The 21,478-nt window shown below is 42.1% G+C and overlaps 1 protein-coding gene across 1 annotated transcript in view; it reads left to right on the top strand.

Moving 5' to 3' along the window:
* Positions 1-20,496, top strand: part of LOC103648791 (uncharacterized) — a 78,220-nt gene extending 57,724 nt beyond the window's left edge. Inside the window, exons 3-4 of the mRNA XM_020548922.1 lie at positions 18,993-19,714; positions 20,354-20,496. Coding sequence (XP_020404511.1) covers positions 18,993-19,714; positions 20,354-20,376 — 745 coding nt within the window. The 3' untranslated portion in view covers positions 20,377-20,496. The remainder of the gene's footprint in view (positions 1-18,992; positions 19,715-20,353) is intronic.
* Positions 20,497-21,478: the final 982 nt, after the last annotated feature.

Here is a 21,478-nt window from a genome sequence, read left to right on the forward strand (position 1 = left end):
GAAATAATATCTTTCCTTCAAGGCAATTGTCTTTCAAGTGACGAAGCTTATAACAAAAGAATGGAGGCAAGAACAAGACCATATGTGGTAATAGAAGGGGAATTGTATAAACATGGAGTTTGTTCACCACTCCTCAAATGTCTATCAAGAACCAAAGGTATGGAATTAATGAAAGAGATACATGCAGGACTATGTGGATCTCACATTGGATCTAGGCCCTTATTGGGAAAAGTTTTCCGACAAGGATTCTATTGGCCGAAGGCAGCTTCGGATGCGGCAGAATTAGTCCAAATGTGCGAAGGCTGTCAAAAATGTGCAAGGGATCAGAAGCAAACTTCATCTCTCACTCAATTAATACAACCCACTTGGCCATTACAAAGGTGGGGCCTCGATTTGCTAGGCCCACTCCCACCAGCACAAGGAAATCTAAAATATGTTGTGGTGGCGGTAGAATATTTTTCCAAGTGGATTGAGGTGAAGCCTTTAGCCACAATAACTTCGGTCACTGTCCAGAAATTTTTCTGGCAAAATATTGTTTGTCGCTTCGGAGTGCCGAAGGCTATTACTGTGGATAACGGAACACAGTTCGATGCTAAAGCTTTTAAAGAGTTCTGCGAACAAATTGGCACGAAGATTCATTTTGCATCAGTCAGGCATCCGGAGTCAAATGGACTTGTTGAAAGAGCTAATGGCATTATAATGACGGGGATAATGAAGTTAATCTTCAATCAGCCCAGAGGAAAGTGGCCAGATGAATTGATCAAAGTGGTGTGGAGCCACAATACAACAGTATCAAGGTCAACAGGTTTTACACCATTCAAGCTATTGTTTGGTGATGAAGCAATAACCCTAGAAGAAGCTAAAGCAGGATCAATAAGAATAGTGGCTTCGGCAGAGGATGAAGCTGATTGTTCTGTGGCAAAAGATGTTATAGAAGGGATCATGCTTCAGCCCGTCAAGAACATCAATAAATATCAAGCCAAAACAATAAAGTGGCGTGACAGAAAAGTTCGGCTAAAGAACATCAAGCCAGGGCATTTGGTGCTTCGGAGAGTTGCCAACCTAGATACAGTAGGTAAGCTACAGTTGAAGTGGGAAGGACCTTTTCTGGTAGTATCTTCGTCAAGACCCGGTTCTTACAGACTGAAGGATATGGACGGCAACGACATTCCTAGATCTTGGAATGCGGATGAGCTTCAGCGATATTATGTTTAGCTTGATGCATTTTTATTTTTCCTATGGCACCCTTTTCCTTTCCGAAGGGGGAGAAAGGTTTTTAATGGGGCCATAGCATGTAATTTCTCTTTTTTCTTATTCAGCTCTACGAGAGCAAAATCCCCCAAAAATATAAATGTAAAAACTGGGCATGCACCATCGAGTGCAGGCAAAAAGGAAAAAACAGGGAGAAGCTCGAAAGTCGTCCCTAAGGGGATGCAGAGCACGACGAAGCTACAAAAAGTCGTTCCTAAGGGAGCGCCGCGTAAGTTTTCTGCTCAAAAGTTGTTCCAAAGGGAATGCAGAGCTTACAGCGAAAAGTCAACGCTGATTCTGCCGAAATATAAGGCGAAGCGCGAAAAGTCAACGCGATACCGCCGAAATAGAAGGCGAAGAAGTTCAAAAGACGTCCCTAAGGGGATGCAGAACTTACAGCGAAAAGTCAGCGCCGATACACCGAAAAATAAGTGGTGAAGCCGAAAAATAAGCGGCAAAGAGACTTCGGTCATTCCCAAGGGAATGAAGGCTATGGTTGTGGCTTCGTATGTGTGTTTGGACATTCATTTCCACGACACATTACATCATACATTTGCATTCATAAACATTCATTTAGACATACATAGGATCATCATCATCATAACATACAGACAAAGGCGGATGCTTCGGCTCTAAAAAATATGGCTTCGGCAAAAAGAGAAAAAGAAGCAGTTTTATGCTTCGTTGTGTACAAAAAGAAGGGAAGGTGTTTTTCGCCTTCGGCTCAAAAAATGCTAGTTTCGTCCACAGCAAAGCAAATCAATGCAAGTACAAGTGTTGTTCACATCGAAGCACTTCATACGTTGATGGAAAGGTAAAAATATATTACAAGGTATGGACAAAGTTTACAGAGTAAAATGTAATTTTCAAGTTACAATATTTTTCACAAAGGTTATTACAAAAAATTCTTAGTATTTTCCACAGCTATCTATTTTAGCTTCATCATTATCTATTAAGCTTCGGCTTCGCACTCTTCAACTTCATCGACTTGCTCTTCAGCTTCGTCAATTTGCTCTTCAGCTTCGTCATCCTGTACATATTTAAGTATGGTAAGAATTATTCAAGTTTAAAGGGAAAAGTAAGCATAAGGTATGATTTTGTTACCGGCTTAAGATGACTTCGAGCTTCGTCACCAGCCATGCTTCGTCCACCCTTAGTCCATATTAGTTTTATAAAACTGTTTCCTATGCTTCGGGCAAGATTGGGGATATCAACTAGATCTGCTGGTGACAAACTAAAGTTGGGCCTATTAACAATATTTCCATGTGTATAACCAGATTTCTGGAAGGCGACAACTGTGTCCCGAGAAGCTACCAGGGCACAGAAATCACCATGTCCGGCTATAATTTCATCAAGGTCATCAATTTCACCCTCGATATGTTTGAAGGCTCCTGGCAAGTCTTCAGTCGAAGGACTAAATTTTTTACAGCTGGCTCCAACCGAATTGAAGACTTGCTTCAGCCGTTGTACACATCGGCTACTGAACTCCAGACACTTGTTCTGAAGCTCTGTCAATGATTTTCGCAAATTTGAACTTTTCTCGACCTCGGCCTCAAGTTTTGCATTAAACTTTTGCTTTCCCTGTTCGAAGCTTTTTGACTTGGAAAGAAGCTTTGTATTTAATTCTGCAATTTTAGCTTCAGCTTCTGCCAATAAACCTTCTGTTGTCTGAAGCTCGAAGTCCTTCTTTTCAAGAGAAGCTGCTTGATCTTTTATTTTGCTTTCTAAACTCTCAATTATAACTTCATGTTTTTTATCTTCAAAATCTTGCTGCATTCTTAGAGCTTTACTCAACAGCATACTCTGTGCACAAACAACCTTCGTTAGAAAACATCTTTGTTGTTAAAGATAATAATAACTGAAGAAAAGTTTTTACCTTGAAATTGCAATAGAATAAACTACCGACGATGTGCTGTCGTCGGTAGCGGCTAATGTCTGTCTCGAGCTTCGGGAAACCAATACCCTTTGATAGAGTACCAATAACCTTCGCTCCGGTTTGATCTCGGACACAGCCTAACTTTTCATCGTCAACGCCACCGAAGAGTAGTGCCCCCGGTTGATATCCGCAAGATATGGCATATTCTTTTAATTCTTCTTTTTCGGCCTTCGTCAACTCCTGTCCAACTAAGTTTTGAAAGTTGAAAATTTCCTCATCCGAAGTGTATTCGGTTATTTCCTTCTCCTTCTCAGGCTCTAGGGCCATAGTTTCTTCGGTGGCTGCGGCAGCCTCTTCTGCGGCCATGTCTAGAAGTATGTTATCAATATTAGAAATTGTGTGTTCTAAATCTACATCTTCGGCCGTGGCAGCTTCGGCGGTTGTAGCTTCCGAAGGTGCAGCTTCGGTCGCTGTTGTGCTCTCAACAACTAGTGCCTTCGAGGCCGAAGCTGTTGGTGGTGTCCTTTCAATAACTTCTGTCACTGTAACAATTCTTCGTTTTTTCGATCCGGCTCACTTCTTCATTATCGAGGGCTCCTTTTCCTTCTGAAAAAGCTTCGTCAGATGCGGCCCCAGTGGACTTAGCTTGATAGGCAAATATTCAGTCATTACCTTTAAGATTTCCTCCACGTCGGTGGTAAAAGGTGTTGCAGCAGTTTCTTCTTCTATATCAGTTGCCTTCTGCTTCGGAGCTGTAGCTTTTCTTTTCTTCGAAGCATCTGTCTTCGGCTCAGGCTTCACCTTTTTCTTTTTCAATTTTTCTTCATCGTCTTTCATCGATTTAGTAGCCTCTTTATTCAGAACACTGGCCACTCTCTTTCTCTTCTGCCCTTTGGCATCCTTGTCTAGTCGCTCGTAGTTGGGGTACTCAAAGTCCAGAGCATCCATTACTCGGTTTAACCTTCGCTTCGGACGAGAGCCGAAGGCTGCAGTCATTAGTTGATCTTCTTTTTTAGAGTAATTGCCGAGAATTTCGTTGCACATTACTTCAATCGTGTCTAACCACTCTTGGCAAGGCACTTTGAAATGTTTCTTGAATTTATAATGATAGGGCAACCGAATAAGTTCCCCCTTTTTCTTTTCTCCCTTTAGCTTCGGCATGTCCCACTCTTTCAAAGTTGGGAACACTCTGAAAGCCAAGAATTATTGCACTAAGTCCCTAGTGCCAATATGCTCCGCAATAACTCGAAATTCAGCTAGAGCAATTTGGCTTGGGCTCCCTGGTGTCATGTTGCACTGGGGTCTGGTTTCTCCGAAGATTAATTCTAGCGGACTTTGGACCAGCTTCTCCTTTTCTTCATCAACTTTGACGTAAAACCATTCGGTCTTCCAGCCAGCTGGCCATTTGGTACAATAGCTGATAACTGGAAATTTTGTATTTTTGCGATAGGCAAAGTTGTAGCAGCCGAAGTTTTCATGTAGCCCATCTCCTCTAGCTTTTGTTTGATAATGAAGCTCGTGCACTCGGCAGAAGCCTTCGGCAACTGGTTCCACCCCCTGGCTTCGGAGGGCCCAGATATAAACACTAAGCCTAACGATGGCGTTAGGCGTGAGTTGATGAAGATAATTCCCAAACTTCTTCAAAACATTAGCAATCATTCCATTCAAAGGAAATCTTAGTCCTGCTTTAAAGAAACTTTTGAACACTACCACTTCATCCTTTTTTGGCTTCGGAGTAATCTCTTCTCCGCCAAAACGAACCAGCTCCTTTTTTGCTTCACTGAAATAGCCTAGCTTCATCAGCTTAGACATATCACCTTCGGTAACGGTGGATTTCCCAAATTCCAAGTGACTGGGTTTAGATGGCACGACATTGTAATCATCTTCAGATCCAAATGCCTCAGCATCAACTTGCTCAGCTTCAATGGCAGGTACATCCTCCGATACTACCAGCCCTGACCGTTGCATCACTTCAGAAATTGGAGCGGTTTCGGCGCCTTCGGTTTCTTCTCCGTCGCGAGTAACCCTAGCTGTTGAGCGTACCCTAGCCATCTGATGATTGAATTTCTTGTTTTTTGATGAAGTTGAAATTTTTTTAACTTTGCCGAAGCTCTTTCTTGTTACAAAGCTTGAACAAAGTGAATAGCTTCGGTTGGCGATGCAGTAAGCAAGCTTCGGCTATGGTCAAATTTTTGGCAGCAAAACAGTGCAATAGCAATGAATGCTATGGTAACTTCACACCTACCCGTTTGTTTATATAGTGCCACAGGTGGGAAGGTAAATCGTCAACTCTTCCACACTGGACAAACAGCCGCCCGCACTCACTAAACGGTGGGCCACAGAGTCCGAGAAGGTGAATCGCCAGGGCGCGCGTAACTGCTGCAAGATGGGGTCACCTCGCGCTCGGATTATTTTAATCGTTTCTCGGCAATGAGCTCAGGGAAGGTGTTTTTCGGATCTTCAGCATCCCAAAGCCTAGAAGATTTTTTCACGGATCAAGCTCGTTACGAAAAACGATCTAGCACCGCGAAGGCGCTACTGTTGGGGGTATGCTTCGTAGCCGAAGATCCTAAAGAAAGAAATACCTTCGGCAGATCCTCTCAAAAGCAGTGCCGAAGCTATTGCCTATAAAGCATCGGCACAGTGACATGTCTCAAGACGAAGGGGTGAACCGACTTAAAAATGAAATGACCCAAAGACCCATGGTATTTTGTGTCATTATTGTAGTCGATTGTGAAGGGCATAAATGTAATTATACACAGGCTGCGCCCTGTGCCTATAAATAGGTGAACAGTACCCCTGTACTATTCACGGAATCTTGTAATCATTTACAGGCGACACTTAGACTATTGCCTTCTGTCAAGACGAAGGTATAAATGTGATTAAATGTTATATTTTGATATTTGAGTTTATATAATGAAATATATGAATAAGTTTATGTGCTTTGACATATTATTCCTTCATGTCTTATATTTTGTATTACATCTTTTATTATCTTACAATTCTGATTACGAAGGTATGATCTTCGTAATCTTTGCTCATGACCTTCGTCCGGAGTGCATTGTGTCCCTGGGAGATAATGTTTCAATGGACGAAGGTCATTAACATTTAACATTTTATGTTGCCTTGTTCTTAATTTGAAGCATTTGAGAACAAGTCTCCAATAGATGAACAGTAACACTGTACTGTTCACGCTGATTGGTACTCACTTGTACATCACTCCTAGATTTTTACCTTCTGCCAATCCGAAGGTACAAATGTAATTCAATATCATTAATGTTTGTTCATGATTATGTAATGAGAATATGAATAGTCTAATGATTTAATATTATTATTCAGGTTCTTTTCTATGTTTCATATGTCCCTGTCCTTATTATTACATGTTGTGATTATGAAGGTATGCCCTTCATGACCTTCGTCTGAATATCATTATATCCTAAACGAGATAATGCTTCGAAGGACGAAGATCTTTAACCATTAACATTTGTGTTGCCTTGTTCTTAACTCATAGCATTTGAGAACAAGTCCCCAACAGTTGATTCCCACCGGTGGAGGATCTGGAGGATTCATTTCTGTTTGCTGTTGCCTGATAGTCTTCCCTTCCGGTTATAAACAGAAGATTCTTTAGCAGGGCTTAATCTTTGTTTTTATGTCCAGATTAGGGTATCTAGTCGTATAAGGTGAATATCCAAAGGTAGGATGTAATTTTTTTAAGATGAGATAGTGTATGTGGCAGAGCCGCCCGAATTATTCCCACTTAAGTGCCTAAGTCCCGCCTTAGAGGCTAGACCACATTTAAATAGGAATAAAGTGTCAGTCTCTCGGATCTAGTCTGACAAGGCCACTAACAGGATCAAGTACCACATACCCACTCGAAGTTGAGGCAGAGAGAAAATACAATAAAGCATAAAACCATGAATTAAAGAAGTACTTAATCTTATTACAACATCATTGGAGATTTGCAAAAGTAGTAACCATTGTCCTCGATGCAGCGGAAATCAACTAACGATAAATGAAAGAGAGGATGGGGAAGCCTGGCCCATCACTCCTCATGCTCCTCTCCGGCTGAGGTAGGGTCCCGCTCGACTGTCCAGCCCGGTGGCAGGATGGACGGCCAAGTCACTCTAGCAACCATATCCTCTATACAACCTGTAAAAATTATGCCACAAGCAAGGCTAAGTATACTAATACTCAGCTAGACTTACCCGGTGTGAGGAGTCTACTCCTCTACCTCTAGACTTGCAGCTGTTTGGCTGAGTGGTTTGGTTTGCCAAAAGCACTAGCTGAGTCTAAAACAATTTTTTTAGCTTTTCAAGTTTTATTATAATCCTTTAGACTAGATGAGTACCTAGCTATTCATACATGGTATCAAACATTATTGCAATCAACATCATTTGAATGCCACCTTATTCCACTTCTTACTCGATGCAGTACAATGAATCAAGCAGTCTCATTAGCTGTGAGAAGCAGACGATTCGAATCGAGTTTTTAAACCTTGCAAGGTAGACCTAAACACACGACGTGGCGAGGCACTTCGTCCCCATACACATCAACTGTCCCCATTGATTCCTTGGCAACAGAAAGGGGCTCACCACCTTGGCGTACAATTCCTCACTGACCCCGACTGCCGTCGTGCAGTGACCGAACTTGTACCCACCATAACCGAAATGGGAGACCATCTCTCAGGTCGCGTGAGGAGGGCAATCTGCGGGCAGGTTCACTCAAGTACTAGGCTTACCGATTTACCATATTTCTTGGCATGTGTCTAGTACGTTCAAACGCTTGACGCAGGTACCACACATTAATCCTTATTCCAAATTTTAATCTCGTAGACAACGCATCCCCGTGGATCGTTGTCCACAGACCATCGTCATTCCGATATAAAAATGGATACAACCAACTCCTGACCTCACGCGAGTGCTAGAAAATCACTCGACTTCTACCGAGATCCTCATTAGTAAAGCAGCTACTCGACCTAGCATACTAGTATCCATCTCAAAAGGAATCATGAGTTCATGCAACTAGGGTTTCAACCAATACCTACAATTAAGTGCACGATACAAACCTACAAGCATTAAGTATAGTAAAATAGCATATATAAACAGTTATGCATAAAACCGGGGCTTGCCTTCAAAAGCTGGGGTAGGCAGATCCTTAGTAGCAGGCTCTGGTGCTGGCTCCTGGACTACCTCCTGAGCAACTCCTTGCTCCGGAATGAGGACGTACTCTCCGTCAGTGAGGTTACAATCTATCGAATGCAATGAATAAGATACATGCATGTTAATGATTTGTCAATTTAGTAATACTATGTATGGTGAAGTAGTATTAAAGAAGTGGGTAAAATAGGGTTTCTTCATCGGAAGGTGCTCTTAGTGTTTTATACTCACCTATTTTAGGGTCTTAAGTGAAATTAAGAATTTAATCATCTCCTTATGTTTTATTGGACACTTACAGAGATTTAGTTGTATAATAGTAATTCCTTCCACAATCCCCCTTTTTATTCTCTATTTATGCTTTTAAAGTGAGCTTGCACTACCATAGTGATTTAGAATTTTCCAAAAATGTTGCAAAAATTACAGTGGCCTAATATTGAGCATTGTAGTTTGTTCTACAAATTTGAGGTTAAGAATAATTAGGATAAACCCTAGGAAAAAATAACAAAAGTGAGGGTGGATGGTTACTTTGCACTACAACTTTAATTTAGGTGGGGGTTTTGCACTAAAAATTATTTGTGCCAACATCTATAGGTAATGACAGGTCTCTATGCCAAAAATCACATAAAGTGACTTAATGGTTATTAAGTTGTGATTTTCTAAAGTTTAATGTCAAAAAGGCACTTATAACTAACTTGTCATTTGAAAAATATCAAACAATAAAACTTATATTTTTCCTAGATTCATACTAGCATAATAGTAGTTATCCCAAGGATTGGGGTGGTTTCTTCTTAGGGTTATTTTTCTAGGATTTTTCTAAGTTCTTAATGTTTTTTATAAAATAAAATGTGGTGTATTTCTTTTGTACTAACAAAGGGTTTAACATAATTTTCTTAGGAACTATATCACCTAAGGAAGCTAGGAAAAATGTGGTTGCCCTCTGGTTCTTATTTTAAATTCCTTTTTTTATTTTCTTAAGGTTTGGGTCAATACAAGTTTTAATGGTTAATCCCTTCTTAACCTAGTGTACTAAGGAGTTTAACATTTTTAAACATGATAGTTAGTAGTTAAGTATGTCTTTAATTTTTCTTACCCTCAGTCCAAAAGTATTTCTATTTTTCCTCTATTTATTTAATTTTGGGAAGTATAGTTATTTAAATTAAAACTCTAAAAGTATTGCAGGAATCAGGGTGTTTATTATTTTTTCCTAAATAGTTTGTAATATTTAGGACCTAGCAAAGTTGGTTTGACCAAATTTGGTTGGATAAAACTCAAGTTATGAATTTTTCAAGTTCTCTACTTATTTAAAAAGAATAAATCTTAAAGGTTTATGGAAAACAGCTTTGCACCGGGGCCCCTAGGGTTTTCTTTAACTAAATTGTTTAAACTGTGCCCCTGAGGAACTGTTTCACTGAGTCACTGACATTGCGAATACCCGCCTGGCTTTTTCCTCTCTTAACCCGAGCTCCCTCCTCGCCGGAACAGTGGCCGCAGAGAGGAAAAGGGGTGGCGCGGCCTACCGGCGGTGGGAGAGGTTCGATGGAGGGTCGGGTGAGGTCCGGGAGATCCTAGCGGTCACGTCGAGGGGCGAATCACCGGCGGTGATGGCTGCGGTAGGGCTGGCCGCGTGCGCAGGCGGTCGGGCTCATCGGTGACGCGTGCTCCGGCCTGCTCACGGCGGTAGAGTTCAATTAAATAGCACGGGGAGCTTCACTGGAGGTCAAGGATGCCGTAGGCGCAAGGAATCGATGAGTGGCTTAACGTGTAGCTCGGTCTATGTGCGACGGTGGCCAGTTGAAGTCCGGCGACGTCAATCCGGCGTCTCCGGTGAGGTGGTGCTCGGTCTGCGGGCTCGGGGAGCTTCACTGAGCTCCAAGGAAGCTAGTTGAGGGGTTAGACAGGGTGGAGGAGGGCTGGAGTGGCCGGTCTAAGGTGGCCGGGGCTCGAGCAGCCGCTGGCACGCCGTGCGCAGGGCAAACGCGGGTAAACTTGTGCTCAGGCAGGGTTGGGAGCGAGCAGGGGCGTACGGTCGATGCCGGGGTTGGCTTTATAGCCGCGGGCACGGGCGTGGGCGCGGGCGCGGGCGTGACGTGGCGCAGCACGGTGCGCGCGGGGCCAAGCACCGGGGCATGCTCTACGTCGCTAGGGCACGTCGAACACGTCGCCGTGTTATTCTGCCCAAGTTCATGCGCCTGCTGAGCTCCCAAATGTGCGAATCTTGCCATATGACTTGTGTAAGATTTCTTCCCTGCACCTAGAGCTATCTAGTTGATGTGAGTTTCAAGGGGAGATTGGGTCTGGCTTGGAAGATATGGTGGCGCCAAGTCTTGTTTGTCTGCACTGTTCATCTCGCGACAAAATAGATGCCAAACCGTGTCAAACGACCCTGGTTTGGTTTCAAACTTTTCAGGGGTGTGCCTTGGGTAGTTTGGCTACTTTTTGTTATTTGGATCATGTGGTTTTGGCGCGAGAAAATAAGTGAACACTTCTGATCTTTGGATTAGGGATGATTTTTGACTTAGAGAAAAATGGATTGCTCTAGGGTGCTCTCCACTTGGGGGCTTGATTTGGTGTTTTTATAGGACCTTTTTGTAATATCTCCCTCACTATATTTTGTAGATATATTAATGTACTTCAACTTTGGTAAAGGGTTCAAGTCATGAAATGATCATTTGCTTCCCCTTCTCACTAATCCAATGCTTGGGGGTTTAATGGCTCAAGAGGGGGAACTAGGGTTTTAGAACCTTTTTCATAGGTGAAGATACATGAAAATCTAGGGTATCCCTCCCATCATGATCATCACTTAGTTAATCCATGGTCTCTAAGGTTTTGGTGTCCCTTCTTCCCATCTAAACACATGTGATAATAGGCTATAGGTGCATGCATTGAGCCAGGGCCTTGTGTAACACCTGGGGTGTTACAATGTACATGGTGTAGGTCAAAAACTTGTTTGACATTTGGTGGGGACAGATAGATTATGCAACCTATCATGACACTATGGGTTGGGTTAGCTCATGGTTGAGGTGATCTAATGTGTTAGATTAAGTTAACCCTGGTTAGAAGGGTCCAAGTACCACTAATCTCTTTTAAGCAGACCACATTGGAGATCACACTAGATTCCATAATCATATTTAAGAATATCATTTAGTTGAGCATATCCGACTGAAATTCTAGTATATTTTTTTGTGGAACTCCTAATTAGTTTTTTTATACACCTAGAAATTTTCATGCCATTAGCAGGTGTGGAAAACAAGGGTACATCAGATTTTAGCTATTAGGTAGGTGTAGACAAGTTTTGGAGGTAAAAGGAAGTTAAGTAATGGAGACTTTTTATTCCGGGTGGTGAATCTTGATTCATCTGAAGATCTGTTTCTACTCATATTCTTCATTGCCGAGGTTAACCTTCTTCTTGGGTCTGTTTTAGGGACCATCAATCATGGTGTTAGGTGTCATTACCTGAGTTGGGATAACAATTATGGGTACATAGGATAGGTAGATTAATTGAGTTTTACTTTGCTTTTGGGATAAATGGGTTGGGCAACCTATAACATAGGCTAGGTCGTGGTTTCACAAACGAGTGGGTCTAAGACACCCGTTTAGGCCTAGTTTGGGTACTCTTGGATTGAAGTGGTTTGGAGGGATTGAAGAGTGTTTAAATCCCCAATAGATCAAAAACTCCCCTAATACATCTCAATCCACTTCAATCCGTCTCATTCCTAGAGTACCCAAACCAAGCCTTAGGTTTAAAACCCACTTATAGGAATATGGTTTAGTTAATACTTGTAACATAGATTAGACCATATTAGATTAGGTAGGGTCTAGATTAGATTAGATATAACTGGATTAAACTTAGTTTAAGTTAGATAGATCTACCAGGGTAGAATATGTATTATTAATATGTGTTAGAATCCTTTGAGATAGGATGAATTATATAGTATAGGTAGGTCAGAATCTCTATTAGGTTAAAACAGAGGGGTTATGCAACTATCTGATGATTAAGGTAGTCGCATATGGTTAGGTAGTTGTATGTGGTCTAGTTAATCTAGAGCACCAATTTAGGTTAAAACATGCTTATAGAAGTAGGGTCTGTTGGGGGCCTTCGTCTTCCGAAGGTCCTCAAAAACACGACTAACATGTTTCGCAAGTATAATATATGTACAGGAACCTTCAGACATGGGATGAAATCATACACGATATGATGAGCACGGTTCGGAAGAAGGGTGAACTAGTGCCGAAGCTACCCGTGAAAAGCTTCAGCTTAGTGATGGAAAATGAAACCGACTTAAAGGGAAAATGGCTATCTATTCCTCGATAGATTATCCCTAAGTCAATAGTAAATGTCAAGGGCATGAATGTAATTCTACACAGGCTGCGTCCTGTGCCTATAAATAGATGAACAGTGACATCGTACTGTTCACGCTGACTTGTATTTACTCGCACGTCACACCTACAATTTTGCCTTCTGTCAAGCCGAAGGTATAAATGTAATTCAATATTGTTCATGTTTATTCATGATGATATAATAAAGATATAATGATAATATCATATGATTATTCATGTTATATTTTATGTTTCATATGCTTCTACTTTCATTATTAGATACTGAGATGACGAAGGTACGTCCTTCATAACCTTCGTCTAAGGATCATTATATCCTAAGGGAGATAATGCTTCGAAGGACAAAGGTCTTTAACCATTAACATTTTGTGTTGCCTTGTTCTTAACTCATAGTATTTGAGAACAAGTCCCCAACATTGGTGCCCACCTCCGGTGAACTATTCGACCACCTTCGGTAAGCTGTGACCTTCGTCATGCCGCCGAAGAAAGCTTCAGGGCTAGGGGCTGCACTGCAGCCACTGGACGTCAACCAAGACACATTGCACGAAGCCCGAAGCCAAAAAAGGAAGGCTACAAGTCAACACCTCAGGAGGAAAAGTTGGACCAAGAGATCAGGGATCTCGAAGCCATTCATCAGCAGGTCCAAAGGAAGAAGGAGAAGATGCTTCGTCTTGCTGATCTTCAGAAGAAGATCGACGAAGCCGCTGAGGAAATGCGTCATCTCACCCAAGATGACTAGGACCGACGACCTTAACGCATAGAGCTTCGCCAGGACAATCCCTATGATGATGACGATTGGTATGATGATTTCCACCATGGAAATTTTTCTTTTGATGATGCTTCTCCTCTGTCAGCAGAGCAGGCTACACCATGGCCTTCATCTTACAAGCCACCCTAGCTTCCCATGTATTATGGGCACTCGAACCCAAAGCAATTCTTGATGAGCTATGAGGAAACAATATCCTCATATGGAGGCAACATTGCTGTCATGGCAAAGTCCTTTGTCATGGCAGTCCAAAGTGTGGCCCAGACATGATACTCTTCTCTCCAGCCAGAAACAATCACATCATAGCAGAAGCTTAAGGACATGTTGGTCACCAGTTTTCAAGGGTTTCAGACGAAGCCACCTGTAACACCCCACGTGTTACTTAGGGTTTTCACTCAAGACTACACAAGTAAGCCATCATCACCTGTGACTTAAGTTGGGAAAAGTACACCAAAGTTGGAGCTCAAGATCCTAAGTAAGTGCAACCCACCTTAAAAGTCATACCTTGGCTTGTTATGCACATATAATGGGGAGAATTGCCCAAACCCTAATTCAACCCCTTTGGACAAGTGGAGCACTAGAAGTAAGCATGAACAAAAGGGTATGAAAACCACATGATCATGACTTGGGCCAATTATTGAAAAGGTAGTACACTTGATACCCCACAAGTGATAGTAAGAAAGTGACCCCAAAAAGAATTCAGAAAAACCCCAAAAGGTTCACCAAAGGGTTAAGCACAAAAGAAAAATAAGAATTCTTCTAAGTCCAAAACCACCCCCTTTTCAAAGATCAAACATGTTCACCTTGATCCCAAACTTAAAACCATTTGGCCCCATTGACAAAGTGGCGCCAAAATACCTCTAGAACACCCTGGATAAGTTTGAACCCAACCCTAAATCGTTTGACACAACTTGGCACAAGTTTTGTCTCGGTTTGGACAACTAGGACAGAGACAACTTCCCACCCCCATATCTCTCTAACCCGACCACATCTCCCCTTGGAACTCACATGAACTAGGTAGCCCTAGGTGCAGGGAAGAAATCTCTCATAGGTCTTAGGACAAGATTCGCACGTTTTGGCCGCTCAGCAGAGGGTAGAACACGAACAGAAGCAAAGAGCCATGTCTTTGACGCACTCTGAGCTCGCCAGAGCACGCCCGCGCGCGCCCCCGCGTGCCCCGCGTCGCGCCAAAGCCGAGCCTGCGCTGTTGCCCGCGCCTATAAAGCTCCCATATACGTCGACCGTACTCCTCCGCGCACGCTCGACCTCATCGGAGCCAGAGATCACCGGCGTTTGCCCTGCAGACAGCGTGCCCGCGGCCACCCGATTCCCCGCCACCGTAGACCGGCCAACAGAGCCCTTCCCAGCCACGCCTGACCCTCGGAAGAGACTGTGCATGCCTCGGTGAAGCTCCCTGAGCAAGGAATCGGACTTTGCCTCGCCGGAGAAGCCAGTCCACGGTCGCCGGACTTCACCCGACCGCCGGTGAACGTAGACCGGGTAAGCCTCTGCCCCATTTTTCGATTCCTTGCGCACATAGCCTCTACGTCATCCCGTGGAGCTCATCGTGCCGTTCAATTGAACTAGATCGCCGTGGTTAAGCCGGAACACCCGCCGCCGACGAGATCACCTGCCTGCGCATGTGGACCGGTCGATTCCGGCCACCACCGCCGTCGAGCCGTACCTCGCTGTGACCGCCAGGACCTCCTGAAGCCAACCCCGCCCCTCGCCAGACCTCTCTCACCGCCGGTAAGCCGCGCCGCCCTTTTCCTTTCCGCGGGTACTGTTTGCATAAGGGGAGGGACCTCGGGGAAGAAGAAGGAAAGGCCAGGGGGTTTTGTGCGCTGTCAGTGACTCAAGGGAATAGTGGCGCAGGGGTAGAAATGAGTGGGTTGATTTAGAAAGAACCCAGGGTCTTCGATGCAAAGTAGTTTTCCAGGAAACCTTTTAAAATATTCTGATTTAAATCCGAACAGAACTTGAAAAATTCATAACTTCAGTTTGGTTTACCGAAATCGAGTCAAACCAATTTTGCCAGATCCTAAATAATGTAAACCACTTAGGAAAAATATAAAACCCCTAAGTGTTGCAGAAAACTTTAAAGTTTTGATTTAAATGATTAACTGGTCAAAAGCTAAAAGAAATAAGGAAAAGTAGTTAAACTATTTGACTGGGGTTAAGAAAATTTAGAGTGGTACTTAATCAATTTCTAACCTGTTTAAAAATAATAAACCCTTCTGTACACCCCATTAAGATAGGATTTGCCATTTAAAACACTTTTTGCTTAAAGTTAGAGAAAATATCAAAGGTAGTTTAAATAAAGAACCAGGGAGCACCCACATTTTTGTAAGTTTACTTATTCAGTGTAGTTCACTAGAAAAACCTATTATACCCTTGTTTAGTACAGAATAAATGAGATACCTTTTATTTTAGGAAAACAAGGAAAACTTAGAAAAACCCTAGAAAAATAACCCCAAGGAGAAAACACCCCAAACCTTGAGATAACTTATGTTTTGTTATTAAGAACATAGGAAAATATGAAATCTGTTGTTTGACATTTTTCAAATAACAAGATAGTAGTAAGTGCCTTTTTAGCATTAAACATTAGAAAATAACAACTAAATAACCACCAAATATCCTTCTGTGATTTTTGGCACAGAAACATGTTATTACTTTTAGATACCAGCAAAAATAACCCTTAGGATAGAACCCACCCCTAGTTAAGAGTTGTAGTGCAAAGTGACCCCTTTGCCCCAACTTTTGTTATTTTTGTCCAGGGAATATTTTAATTATTCTGGACCTCAAATTTATAGAACAGCCTGCAGTGACAACTATTAACCCACTATAATTTTTATACAATTTTTGGAAAAAGTTAAACCACTGATGTAGTTCAAACCCACACTAGAATTCATAAATAGAAAATGAAAAAGGGAAATTAATAATGGAGATTAATGTCATCATAACCCAACCAGCAAAATCCCTTATGTAACACCCCTGGTGTTACGTTAACTAAAACTCTGACATGTCATCATAAGCATTTGCATTATCTGGTTTGATATACCTAGAATGCATTCAATAGGTCAAACTTTTTCAAAAGTGTGATGTTGTGTGTTGGGTTTAGAGTTTAGTTTAAGGACTAGGCCTAAGCTAGACAAGAGTAGGTCATCTCTTGAGCAAGTAACAAATGAACTTGGAGTCTTTGAGTGCTAAAGGCAAGTCTTAGAGTCTATAGCAACTTTGTTTTCAAAGATAGATCAAGTGGAAGAAATACTTGGACCGAAGGATTAACTTCAAAACCCTAAGGCTTGAATACATTGTTTGAAATTGAGTGTAAGCAAACAACTCTTAAACCAAGGACACTTTTGACATGAGTTCTATATGCCAAGGTCGGATTTGAGACTAAGGAGTTATTTCTCTTAGGTGGACGAATCACTGAAAGAAATAATAGCCACATTTGAAGCCCTAAAACTAGCCCAAGAGTGGAATTCAAAATCTAGTGACGATTGGCTAAAAGTCCATATATTAAAGTTGTAGTACATGGGAAATAAAACAACTTTCTTATTTGGAGATTCCCATGTTGTGTGAAGAAAATTGGAGTAAATCACAAAAGTTCAGTTTTGAGCTCAAATTGGAATTTGCTGAAAATAGTAGCAACTAGGCAATTTTGGTCCTTTATAACTTCTGATCTATAAACATTTTGAAGATAGTCATTATAACAAAGTTATAGAGCTACATGAGGAGTATAAGTTTGGTTAAGTCATATAGCTCTAAAACTATTTGGAACTTGGAGTAAAACTGGTCCAAAATAGAGCTGTCACAGATTGTCAAATTCAGACTTGGAGTAAATTCAGATTCTGAATTTCTGTGTTCGATGCAAAAGTTGGGCTAGTGTGGTTTGGAATCCAGGAGGTTTTGGTTAATGACCACTATACAAAACTTGTAAATCCATGATAGTATAACAATTCTTATTAAGTGATATAGTCCCAAAACTATATTTACTGGTAGAAAAGATAGTCCAAATGTTGATTGATAGATTTTTCCAGTTTTCAGACTTAAAACAGTAGTCTGAACCTGAGTTTCAGTATTTTGAGCTGTTTTTGGAGATCAATTGTGCCTAATCCATGAGGTTTTGGGCTGTAGAATATATAGAGTAATTAAATACCATATGATGGTGAATAAGTCTCCTTAAGTGACTTTGGTTTGATCCTACACAAAAGTTGGAGAGAAAGCTTGCTCAAAGTTGGACTGACAGATAGTGCTTTAACTGCATTTGGTTCAGTTCTGAAATCTGAAATTTGTTGTATGGTGCCAAGTTTGGAGCCCTTTTGTGGCTGTTTTGTAAGGTTTTATACTATGGTGCTTGTAGAGGAATTAAATACCATATATTGGTGAACAACTTCCTTAAAGGGTGATGGACATGACCCCATACAAGAATTGGAGTAAGAACTGCTTAAATTGGGACTGTGTTGTGGCTGAAACTGAATTATATTCAGTTATTGAAAACTGAATTTCAGTGAAAGTTGCTGAGTTTGGAGCCCATTTGCAGCTGATTCATGCAGTTATAGGCTAAGAAAGCTATACAAAGGTGGATGATCATGTGTTGGTGTATACGTTTGGTTAAGGATTATACCCCTAAAGCTACTTGGAACTAGGAGAAAAGGTTGCCTAAATATGGACTGTCAGGTTACTTGGACTGAGTTTTTGTTCAGAACTAAAATCTGAATTTTAGTGAATAGTGCTCAGTTTAGAGCTCTGTTGTGATTAATCTATGTGGTTTTAGACTGTATTTTCTATATCAAAGTTGAAGATCATCTAATAGTGAACAAGTTTCTTTAAGCCAGTGTGACGTGGTGCTGCACAAAAGTTGGAGTAAAATGTGCCGAAATTCTCTCTGTCAGACATGTGTGTTCAGTCTCTTATTCAGTTAGCTGCAGCTGGTTCCTAGTGTATTCACCTCACTCTGGAGCGTTATAACTTTTGATCTATGAATCTTTGACCTAAGGTTCCTGAAGTAAACTTGTAAAGTTACATTTTGTGAACAAACTTTATTAACCAAGGTTGACATGTATTGCTTGGAATCATGAGGATCGAAGGGGTTACAAATGAGGGTTCAGTTTGGTGCCAAATTCAGTTCAGATTCTGAAACGTATTCAGTTTTGCTGAATTTTTAGAAACCATGTATTCCTTTCAGTGTTGGACCCTTCTAACTCTTAATTCTTGGTGAATGACCATTACATCAAACTTGGAGATCTATTATGGAGGAATACTTCTTATGATGAAGGATCTCCCTGTTCTTATTTTAGATTAGAAGAAAACTTTGCTTCAAGTCGAGCTGTTGGGCTGGTGGTGGACTGAATATTGTTCAGCTGACTGAAACCGGTTCAATTTTAGTGAGAAAAAGATCTCCATGCCACTGATGTTTATCCTGTACATGTGCTCAGTTCTCTAAATTTTTCTCCTTTGTTCCACTCGTTCTTATCCAATATCTAGTACACGTACTCCCTGGAAGTCTCTCCGTGCGTTGTCTCATCTCCAGAAATCCACGTGCAGCCCTGAGCAGTGAGCACTAGCTTCTCCACGTCATATATCCCCTCACCCCATCGCTTAGGCAGCAGCAGCCGAGCTCCCTTCTCGTAGTGCCCCTCGCATTCCTGTTCTCAGCCCGCTCTCCTCTCTGCTCGGTCTCCCCAGTACTTGCCTCACCTGGACACGTCGTTCTGTTGTTACCACTTGCCAGTCACGATCTCTTCCTTCCTGGAGTTTGCGTGTTGGGAGTCCGTGGATCATGGCTGAAACTGCACGCGTTCTCGTCTCCTTCTCTGGCACATCATTGTGTGGAGCTGCTGAACGCCACTATCTCTAGCTCCTGTATCGTCGTGCCGGCGCTCAGCTCCCCAACTTCGCTGTTGCCTACTGGACCTGCTGCTCTCTCTGCAACAGCTCGTCGGCTCCCTAGAAATTCCCCAGCCGTCGCCTGCCTTCTCGCGGACGTTCTCCCTCGTCGCGTCCGCAGCGCTACCGCGACTTCAACATCGCCTAGGTGCCCCCTACTTGGTTTCAGGCCATTGCACCAAACGCGCATCTCCAAAGTGCCATCGAGTTTCATCTCACCTCACGGTGGCCAGGGATCTTCCAAGGTTTCCTCGACCGTGTGGCGCTCGTTTTGTGCTCACGTAAGGTCAGTGAAGCTCATCAACTTGGAATTTTTAACTCTACTATTTTGTGCTGACCAGAACAGAACTCCGCCGCCGTGGTTTGGCGCCGTGAATTACCCCTGCGTCGACCCGTTAACTCGCGCCATTTCCGGTCGAGTTCACACGCGCACTATAGGTTTGTGAGATCACTGAAGCTCTCTGGTAAATGTGTTTTTGGGATCCTTAGTGCAGTTTACAAATTTTAAGTAATTTAAGTGTGTTCTAAAAAGGATTAATTGAATATTTAGGGAGCAAATGTGAGCACCAAAAATTGTGAGAACTTTTGAGAGTCTTGTTATCAGAAGATAAACTCTTGGTAAAAGTTTGTGGCTGTTTGTAAGCCATTTGCTCTGAAATCCTTGTAGAGTCCCTAATTGGAATAATAAGAAGAACATAATCACATGTGGATTAGAACTTTGGAAGAAGGAACAAGTTTAACAAGTGAAACCTGATCTTTGGATAAAGAAGTAAGAGTGCATAGTGGGATCTGGATTTTTGGCGTAGTTTGAAGATTGTTCTAATCCTCTAGAAGTTCAAGTTGTAGGATTCAAGTCAGAGAAGTAAGTCCTTACTTAAGGCAAGCATAGAGTTCTTGGTTATGGAGGCAGAGTTCCCTGGTGTGGTCTGAGAGCTTAGTGATGATATTAGAATGTTTAGCTCCCCTATTGTTTGGTTAGTTTTGTGTGCACCTTTAGTAAGGTGTAGTTTGTACTGCTTTAAAGTATTTTTGTAGTTGCATAAGTATATGCATTCATGTTCATATCATTTCATGTAGAGCTCCCAGCAGAAGGAGTGTAAATTCAAGATGAAGTGGTTGTGGAAGAGGAGTTTGCTCCAGTGCCTATTCATCAAGTGGATGGAGCTATCTAACTGGTTATTGGGTAGAAGATCTAGAACCTCTTCTCTGCAACAAAGGCAAGCCCCGGTGCATTTGCCACCTCCCTTGTGTTTACAAAATTTTATCACTTATATGTTGCATTAGGTAATAGGAGTTGATTGATTAAACACTTGATGCATTACCATCCTTGAAAGATTGATTATCATACCTTGTCACCTGTTTTATAAAAGCTAGAGATGCTTAGTCATGCTGATAGACTAAGAAAAATGTTTTTGATCTATGACTCATGTTTTTTTACAAACAAGAAAATGGGCTTGGGATAATGAAGGCATCAAGACGTTGATAAATTCATTATCCAAGCATGGCCCCTCTGTCAGGCGCCAAAATTTTGAAATAGTTTAAAATGGGACCAGACGCTGAGCAGGAAAGGTCGCCCGTCTGTGTCGATTAAGGACCGTACCGATTGTTGGCCTGATGATCTAGGACCTTTTAACTGGCCACATACCTCGTCATGGGTAAGCCTGAACCCGTCTATTCCATACGTGAAAAGACAACCGCGCACTGGGCGTGGGAGATGGTGGGAGTAGCAGTTACCCTCCTGGCAAGAGGCTGAATGGTAGGGTAATGTGCTCCCGGGTAGCGCGGATCGGTTCATGTAGTGGAGGATCCGTGGGAATGGTTGACATATGCAAGGGTTAAGTGCTACATACGTCGTGTGGTTGGAGATCCCCAGCTGGGTATTAATCGATTCGGATCGCCGTTACTTCTCGGATATGAAGACTGGATCGCTGCCCTTCATCGTAGATAACAAGCGAAACAAAATTTGGATTTTAAAAGAAAGTTAGTATAGGACAAGTGAATGATCTAGATTAGGAAATTGTTAGATTCAGGCTAGAAGATTCAGGTAATAAACTAACTTGTGAAATAAAACTTGGCTTAAGGACCCATTTCTAGTAAGCTTTTCTGCAAAGTGAGTCCTTGAACTTTGATGAGCTTTACCTTGATTCCCAAAAGCCAGCATACCCTTGAGAGTCTTTTCTTTAGTCGGGTAAGTCTTGCTGA

This window comes from Zea mays, chromosome 2 (assembly GCF_902167145.1).
Source record: "Zea mays cultivar B73 chromosome 2, Zm-B73-REFERENCE-NAM-5.0, whole genome shotgun sequence".
In the NCBI taxonomy this organism is placed as follows: Eukaryota; Viridiplantae; Streptophyta; class Magnoliopsida; order Poales; family Poaceae; genus Zea; species Zea mays.